General features: G+C 37.3%; 1 protein-coding gene across 2 annotated transcripts in view; it reads left to right on the top strand.

Annotated features, from left to right (window-relative positions):
- The window catches only part of mms19 (MMS19 homolog, cytosolic iron-sulfur assembly component), a 42729-nt gene extending 35928 nt beyond the window's left edge, over window positions 1-6801 (top strand). For both annotated transcript variants that reach the window (XM_030121621.1, XM_030121622.1), the window contains exons 28-31: window positions 405-569; window positions 693-752; window positions 2075-2175; window positions 5836-6801. In XM_030121621.1, coding sequence (XP_029977481.1) covers window positions 405-569; window positions 693-752; window positions 2075-2175; window positions 5836-5866 — 357 coding nt within the window. In that variant the 3' untranslated portion in view covers window positions 5867-6801. The remainder of the gene's footprint in view (window positions 1-404; window positions 570-692; window positions 753-2074; window positions 2176-5835) is intronic.
- The last annotated feature ends 2755 nt before the right edge of the window (window positions 6802-9556 follow it).

Raw genomic sequence — 9556 nt, forward strand, 5'->3', positions numbered from 1 at the left:
CCACGTCTCCCTTGCAAAAGAGATTCCTAATCTCAGTGGGACTTCCTGGTTAAATAAAGGTAAAAGATAGGAAAAAAAACAAACAAACAAGGTGAAACAGTGTTTTAGTTGAATTCTGCTCCTTTAATTCTGCTCCAGTCATGTGTAGAACAGCTGTTAACACCACCTTCTGACCATCCCACACAGCCCAACAAGTTTTTTTTCTTTTCTTAATTTTAACTTTTCAAAGTCTGCTTCAGATTCACTCATCATCTTCTGCAGACACGGCTTCTTCACCCCCAGGTGGAGAAAAGTGAACACAACCACACTGAATGTTGAAAAGGCTGAAATGTTAAAGCTCAGAGCCTTTTTCTCATCTTAAATGACGTCAGCAGTAATCAGACTTGGTTTCTGCCTCCGTTCAGCTCCTGTCGCTGCTGCTGGAGGCCTTGTCATGTCCCGACGGCGGCGTCCAGCTGTCCACTCTGTCGTGTCTGGAGCCCGTCCTCGCCGACCCTCCGGCGGCGCTCATCCAACAGCTGGAGGCGCTGGTCAGCAGGCTGCTCGCCCTCACCTCCAGCCCAGCCATGGTCAGTGACATTTTCTGTTTCTGTCATCCTCACATATGGTTCATGTGTGAGGAGGTCGACTGAAGATGTTTGTTCATACATGTCATGTGAACAGTGAATCAACAGGATCTCCGTCTCTTACAGGATGTGAGGATCGCCTCCTTGCGGTGCATCCATGCACTGTCACGCTTCCCTGTACACGAGGTAAAATATGTTCTGAGATATTTTCTAATGAAATTAGAGCTGCAACTAATGATTACACTGGGTTACAAAAACATGTTTTTTGCAAGTTGTCTAGGTTTTTTCAACTGAATTAGGACCATTTTGCACCGCTAAATCCAAAAATGACATCTGTTTTTCTCAATCAGGTCAGGTTTTTTTGCTCATTTGATTTTGAAAAATTTGATCTTCTCACAATCTGCGCCCAAACTTTATCTTGGTCACTAAGTTTAATACCAAAATAAGATTGGTAAGCACACTTTATGAAACTTGTGACTTGATTCCTGTTAGGTACAATGGTGTATTCGCCGCAGATGTAGCAGAATATGTCAGGCTTATTTTCTAGTCGAAGCCATTTCATTCACGTAATATTAAAAAAACCATTAATCATAAATTGGCAAAAGTAAAATCTTCAGAACTCGTTTATTGTAAGAAATATGAAAGAATTTTGTATCATATGATGTGAAAATGCCCATAAATGTAAGCAAAAATGTTAGAAAGCCAATATGTAGCATAGTTCAGAAAGTTGACCTGATTGAGCAAAATTAATGTGATTTTTGGATTCAGCACCAAAATTATCCTAAATCAGCTCAAAAAACTTAAACAATAAATTTGTTGTTGACCAGTGTTATTTCGATAGTCGACTAGTCATCGACTACTGTAAGGACTAGTCAGATTATAAACTGCAAAAAATAACAAAAAACAATGGCTCTTAATAAAGTACATTTTATGTCCTTTAACAAGAACATGTGATGCACAACATAATAGCAAAACAAAGTCTGTTCAACAAGTGCCTGGAACAACTTACAGAAGGAGATGAAACTGAAGGAACTGGTCCCTTTAAAATCATTCAAAGTCATTGTAAATGAATGGGTAAAGGATGAATCAGGATGTAGATGTTTTTCTAATTGATTGAATCAGGATCTGCTTTCAGATGGTTTTTAGGAACATTGTTGTTATACTTTTAGTACTTTTTAAATTATTGATGGTGTTTTATGCGTATGTTCATACTTTAGTGTTTTTTGTATGGCTTTAGAACTGACTTTTGTGTTTTACATATATCTTCAGTGTGTACGGTTTAATGTATGGCTGTGAGTTCCATTTTCTGTAACTTCTGCTGCTGCTGTCTTGGCCAGGACACAAATGAAAAAGACATTTTTATTCTTAATGAGCTTTTTCCTGCTTAAATAAAGGTTAAATAAAAATATTCAATTCATTGTTCAACTAATATTGCAGCAGCAATAAAATACTGTTTTATTAGTAAACTCTGCTTACTTTTTCACTAAATTTGTTTATGCCGGTCTCAGGTTTTGCCGTTCCGAGCCCAAGTGTTGCGAGCTCTGGCCCGACCCCTGGACGACAAGAAGAGGCTGGTGAGGAACGAGGCGGTGCAGGCACGAGGAGAATGGTACGACGCCATCGGACGAAAAGAACCCAGTCCCATAAATATAACAACACCCCTGGGGTTCTGTGTTTTAGTGCTGTATTTGCATCCAAGACCAGTGTTGTGCAAGTTACTCCCAAACTGTAATCCATTACAGATTACTTGTAACTTGTATTTCAAAGTCATTCCTTACCTTACAATATTACTGTCTCTGAACTGTAATTTGTTACATGACTCCTGTATTACTTTGGAGTTCCATACAGACTATCATCATAAATGGTGCCTGTGCAGTACAACCCAACCCTCCCAAAGACAAAAAATACCCTCCCCATTACAACAGACAGGAGAGCCTTGGGACATATAAATTTGTGCCCCGAAGTACATGTGGATGGATAGTTCAGTAAATAACACTACAGTCCATGATGTTTGAATCCCAGCAGGAATGCTTGCATTTTTTTCAACGTTTTACATGTTCAGACAGGGGGTGGGGCCGAGAACGCAGGTAGCTGTATCCACAGTTATTAAGAATTCTCACAAGTCATAGAAATGTTAGCTTACCTTGTCATTGCTGATCACAGGGGTCATGCTAACTCGCTTCAGTAAAGCAGGGTGAGGGTTACACTGGTCTACAATTTTTTAGAAATGATTTGCTTTAGAGATTAAATGCGCTAAATGTTAGAATAGAATAGAATAGAATGCCTTTATTGTCATTATACATACGTACAACGAAATTGTAAGAGACAACTCTCTGGTGGTGCGTAGTGCAAAAAGTTTAAATGTTCCGTATTTTAATAAGATTAATTGGAAAATAAATGACAAAAGTGCCGGTTTGCTGATGTTTTCAAGGTATATGATTTAGTGTTATTACACATATTTATTGGTTTATGTACATTTATATAATAGTTTTATAAATCTTCCACTAAATAGAACCTGTAAAGTGAATGTATTCTAATGTGCAGACAGTGTTTTGAAGTAGATCTTGTAGCTCTGAGACAAATATTCCTTTTGAGTCAAACCCATTCTCTCGTTAATTCTTGAATTTCACATTTTGACCCAAGGCTGTATCTTGGAAAGTTCAGCCAACCAGCATTTTTGACTTGATTTTTCTTTATCAGTGACTCTCATGTGGTAAAATGTCATTACTTTTATTCTGGAAGCATTTTCCTTGTAGACCAGTGTTATTAATGAGCACACGTCCACGTGGACAATGGACCGTCTTCTGCCGTCTTCACCCATTGGCTGAACACCAACAGGAAATAGACCTTTACTCACACATTTTTGATTCCACTCAGGGGTGGGCAACTCTGGTCCTCGAGGGCCGGTATCCTGCATGTTTTAGCACATCTGGTTCAATTAATGATCAGCTCATCACCAAGCTGTGCAGAAGCCTGATAACGATGTAATGGCTTCCAGGTGTGTTTGACGAGGGAAATATCTAAAACATGCAGGATACCGGCCCTCAGGGACCAGAGTTCCCCACCCCTGCAGGTCTCACGGTCCTGCTGGTTTTTTTTGTGTTTGTTTTAGTATTTGAGCAGTTAAATTATGGGCTAAAAGTGTGTTGTAACACAAGTGCTATTGAACATGTACCAAGTAAAATATTACTGAAAATTGATTAGTAATACTTTACACTACGGCACAGGTGTCAAACATGTGGCCCGGGGGCCAAATCTGGCCCACAAAAGGTTCTGTTCTGGCCCGCAGGATGAAAAACGCAAAACTTAACCTGAACAGTCAAGATTGTCAAAATCATTTTGGTTCAGGTTCCACATACAGACCAATGTGCTCTCAAGTAAAAATAACGACACAATAACCCATGAATAGTGACAACTATAAATTTTCTTTGTGAAAAATTGTGGAAAAAATTTAAGTGAAAAAAATAACATTACACTGTGAAAATATTAACATTTACAAAACTATTCTTTCACAGTAAAATGCAAATAAATACATACATAAAAACAAAGATGAACAACCCGAAATGTGCAATTTGAACAATATTCTGTCTGTTACTAAATGTTTTGTGCATTTATGGATCCACTGTGATCTGGAGTTGTGTTAATAATAAGAGATGTAATACTGTAGAAATTGTTCAAATTTTAGTTCCGAACTCCAAACTTTTAATAATATTCTGCCTGTTACCAAATGTTTATGTAACATTGTGTGTAATGTACATGTATAAATAATACGTCGAGGTATAATTTTGTTAAAATTTCACTAATTTTTCAAATGAAATTTCCGTTTTTTCAGGTTATTCACATCTTTTTTGTAAATGCAAATATTTTCATAATTTAATTGGGTTTTTTTTGTACTAAAACAAAAAGAAAAACTTGGATTTGTCATTATTTATAAGTTATTAAGTCATTATTTTACTGGTCTGGCCCGCTTGAGATCAAATTGGGCTAAATATGGCCCCTGAACCAAAATGAGTTTGACACCCCTGCACTACGGCGTTACAGCAAAAAGTAATCAGTAACTATACTGCATTACTTTTGTAATGCGTTACTCCCAACCAGGGGTGGGCAACCTGTGGCTCTTGGGCCCTTTTCTAGAGGCTCCATGTGGCTTTGTCAAAAAACATATGAAAATTAATAACACTAAGAATTTTTTTTTTTTTTACACATTTTGCTGTTATTGTCAGAACCATAAAGTCAGTCTGATGTTATGCAGCTGTAAAAAATGTAGACCTTACTCCAAATGAATCTAAAAATAGAAACAGTAGAAGTAGTAATACTAGAGTACTTTTTACTTTATGACACTGTATTCCCCATTGCAAAGAAAGCATTCACATCAAGGTTATTATCGTTAATGAACACTAACGAAATGACGAAAACTACAATCATAAAAACATTTTTGTTAAGTGAAATAAATAAAAACTATAATTAAAAGAAAAAAAAAACGATAACTAACTGAAACTGTATTGGTGTTTACAAAACTAACTAAAACGTATAAAATGTATGGATAAAATTCCCCTAGTTTTCATCTTTTTCAGTGTCGGATTGATATGAAATCAATTTATTTCCCTCAAGAAATTTTAGCTGCTGGCACCGTATGATATTTAACGGTCCGTCACTTGTGGTTTCCAGTCGTCTTCTGGTCCCCACTCTACCTGGAAACATGGAGACTAAAGTTGGGAGAAAGCAGCAGAGTCCTGTCTGGGATTTATGTGAATACGATGAAGAAGAGAAAAGATATGAAAAAAAAAAAAAAATAAAAGTAAGGATTTAGAAAATAACAAAAACTAATAAAAACCAGCAAACCTGCTCTTAAAACAAACTGAATTACAGAGAAGAAAAGTCAAAACTAAATAAAACTAAACAATAATGAAAAATCCAAAACTATTATCAGCTTGATTCACATATCAGTAAATTTTTGCCGCACACAATAATGGCGTTTTCTTTAGTGTAGTTCTGTAATTTCTTTGTAGTTCTGGAAATGCACCAAAACTTTGATTTATTCTCAACATATTCCATGCAAACTAATCCTAAAAAGCTTCTTAAGCAGTCACCAGTTGGAGGTAAAACATGTCTGGATATGTTTTGGCTCAAGACAGTTTTGTTTTTCTATTTCTGTTCTAAAATGGCTCTTCAGATCATAAAGGTTGCCGTCCCGTGCTCCCAACACCGTCCAGGACACACCACAGTCATCCTGTCATTATAACATGTGCTTCTCTGATTTCCCTCGTAGGTTCCTCTTGGGGAGTCCTGGGGGGAGGTGATTTTCCAGACCACTTTCAGCCAATGTGGAGCAAAGCAGAAATGGGAAACGTCGGTTCCAGGAACGTGGAACCAGGGCCAAAGCCGTGGAGTCGATGCGACAGCGGCCTATTCTTACTGAAAGTCTGCACCACCCACCGTCACCCTGTTCTCTGGAGCTTCCTGCACACTTCCAATCACCAGACCCCTCCATCCGTCTCCCTTTTCCTTTTTTATTTCTCAGATGTTTTGTTTTGACTGCCAGGGTTTTAATAAACGCACAAATAAGAGCATATGGACTGACCCTGAGGTTAAAAAGGACAAGTCATTTGGTTACTTTTTATGTCAACAGATTAATAAAATAAGACAAATAATACATAGTCTTTTCAATGAGTTAACAGTTAAGGGATAAAATGTTGTATTTTTGGTGGGTTTTTAAGATCCCATCATATCGGACTAAGATCGAATGAAATGACTTTTGCCGTTAAATGTAGATGGCTGACAAAAACCTTAAAATTCTGCAGTTTTTTGGGGTTTTTTTGGGACTTTGTAAGACTTTGAGGTTCCGGAAACATTTCGTCTTGATTGTAGATGATGTGGACTTTATGGAGCAGCTCTGAAAGCCATCAGGCACCGACGGCGTCCGGTCTTCTCATGTCTTGAAGCGTTTGTAATGAAGACCTGGGCTGCAGCTGACCTCCGGTAGCCAAGCACCTCCACTGACATGAGCGCATTTTTTTTTTATGACTCATTTAATGTAATAAGTGTCAAAGTTAATGTATGTCGAGAGCATTATGATTGTGATGAACAGCACATGAACATATGCCTTGTATTCACACTGTTTGGAAGAAGTCGATGCTGTCGTTCAGTTCCAACCTCACACCAACTTATGCCAAGGAAATAAGACCATGTTTAAATGTCTAACTTAAGATGTCATTAAAAGTCGATTTAACAAATCCACTGACGTTTGTATTCATGTTAAAGGTCGAGTTTGTAGGATTTATGAGGATCTAGAAATGCAGAAATCCTGCTATATAATGCACGTTCTCTGTCTGATCGATCGATGTTGCAGCACAGGAGGGCGTTTGTACGGGTTTTCCTCAGCCTTCACAGGCCTGATCGCCGCCAAACTCACCAGATGAATAGAAACATTACCTGACTATCTACGAGGCACAATTTTATGTCGGTATTCAAATGTTGTGAGGTATGCTGGGAGATTTTAACCTCTCTCCACTCTGAATTCTTCATCCCTGCCGCCATACTCCATTTTCAGAAGTTGTTATGCTGCCGTTCATGAAATACTATAAATGGATGGTACTGAAATAAGCAAACTGCCTAAATGCATAATTGTGTCTTGAAAATATTCCTTTGAAAAAGCAAAATATATAAATAGAATTTAAAAATAAATAAATAGGCCAAATAAATAAAACTGCAGCAGTGCTGTGATGGCGAGGTGCAGCAGCGGGGGCAATAGCATCAAATGATAAATTGTATTTTGAATCACATTTGGTCATTTTCATTTATTTACTTATTTTATTAACCCCTGTTTTCCTTTTTTCCCTTCTTTTTCCTCTCTCTCTCTCTCTCTCTCTCTCTCTCTCTCTCTCTCTCTCTCCTTTTCCTTTCTCCTCATCTCACTGACCTTCAGTTACCTAATGATTGTATTTGGTAATGTCCCTGACTTTAATTTTCTTTTATTTCTTTCCTTTTCTTTATTTGATTTGACTTAATTTGATTTTTATTTATTATTATCATTATTACTTTTTTTTTTTTTTTTTTCTTGAGAAGTCCACATCACAACAGTCACACCACATACACATCTTACACACTACGCAACACACAGAACATTTACACAACCAGGACAGGACATTGATCTTTACTACTGACTGACATGTTTCTTTTGTTTATTACATGCCATATATCTTAACCCCCCCCACACACACACACACATACACACACACATTATGATGATATAATGTAAATATTGTATAATACTGTACATAATGTCACTTGGTGTCGCTTCAATAAAGGTGAAAAAAAAAGAAGAAAATATTCCTTAAATATCCACTCCCAAATAATCTGAACAAATAACATCACGACAATTTTTTACAAAATTGCTGCTGCTCTTGCTGTGTCCATTTACAATCATGTATAGACACTTTTCACACACGATGGCACCACGGGTACAATCCCACTAGTAAAATTTAATACGAGATGAGAAGGATCTATTCAAGGGGTTAAACATGTTCGAAAACTCTGAAAAATCACACACATCGTAACTGGTGAAAAGTTGAAAATTTTCCAGGTTTTCCACATAAAACTAAAAAAATAGCCCTGTAGCGCCCCCTAAAGACCACTGCTCCTGTATTTTAATGTTTAACCCTTTCATGCATAAATTATGAGAACCTAAATCAAAATTTTTTTCCTGAGTGTTTTTATTCCTCTTTAGGCACGAAAAAAGTAATGTGATTTAATTTTTTTTTTTTTTTTTTTATGAACCTGTTTTTCACAGTGTTACAAAAATGTCCAGTCAGCTGGACATCACGCATTTACTGACATACTGTGTGAAAACTATGAAATACATTTTTTAAATGCTGCTCATCTGTTCCCACATTTTAACATACTAGAACCTCCTGAGACCCAGCAATGCATGTTTGTCCGCTGTAGGGGACAAGAGTTTTACAGCTTTATTATTAAACAAAAACATAATGCTGTCCACTGCAAAGGACATTCCATAAATTAAAAAAAAAAAAAACCTCTCTGAAAAAAGTGTTGCGTCATGCTGTTCCCAATCAAGACAATTATTAAATGTAAAAAATCCAAAACTTTTCCTTTCCTTGGTCTCAGGAGGATAACGCTAGTTATTACTCACTCAGATATGCAAAAAAAAAAAGTTAAAAAAAAAAAAAATCACTGTTAATTCCCTGCCTATCTTCAAGAAGTTCCTGAAGACCCAGCTCTTCCGAGAGCACCTCCTGTCCTAGCACTTTTCGGACATTCCATTTTAAATATTTTAATAAGGTTTTTCCCAGGATTATCACAGATTTTCCCAGGATTATCTCTGGACCTGCTGCGGTGGTCCTGCCTCTCTCCTGCCCTCATCATCATAACTCACTTATCCTCAACTGCCTCCATGTGTCTCCCCCTACTCCCCCCTTCTCTCCCTCTCCCCCAGTCTCTATCACTCTTTCTTTTTCTCCTCCTTTACTCTCTCTCTTTAACCCCAACTGGTCCAGGCAGACGTCCATCCTCCTCAGTCTGGGTCTGCTCCAGGTTTCTGCTGTTAAAGGGAAGTTTTTCCTTCCACTGTCACCATCATTAGTGTTTGCTCCTGGAGGATTCTGGTGGGTTTCTGTAAATTGGCTTAGAGCCTGGTTTTGACCAACTCTATATATAAAGTGTCATGAGATAACTTTTTTTGTTGTGATCTGGTGTTATATAAATAAAATTTGATTGATTGAGTGATTTGATTGGTTTTCCCTGTAAGTCGCTTTGGAAAAAAGCGTCTGCCAAATGCATAAACATAAACATAATTACAGTCTAATAACAATTAGCAATTGATTTACACTCACCTATCTTACTGCAGATCAGGCTGATCAAGAACAGAAAAGTGACAGTAATGTTATGAATGTGAGTGTATGGGATGATGCATAAGTGTCCACTGTGTTGGCTGATATGGAACTAAAACAACTAAACCCATGAATATACAAGAG

Source organism: Sphaeramia orbicularis, chromosome 19 (genome assembly GCF_902148855.1).
Source record: "Sphaeramia orbicularis chromosome 19, fSphaOr1.1, whole genome shotgun sequence".
Classification (NCBI taxonomy): domain Eukaryota; kingdom Metazoa; phylum Chordata; class Actinopteri; order Kurtiformes; family Apogonidae; genus Sphaeramia; species Sphaeramia orbicularis.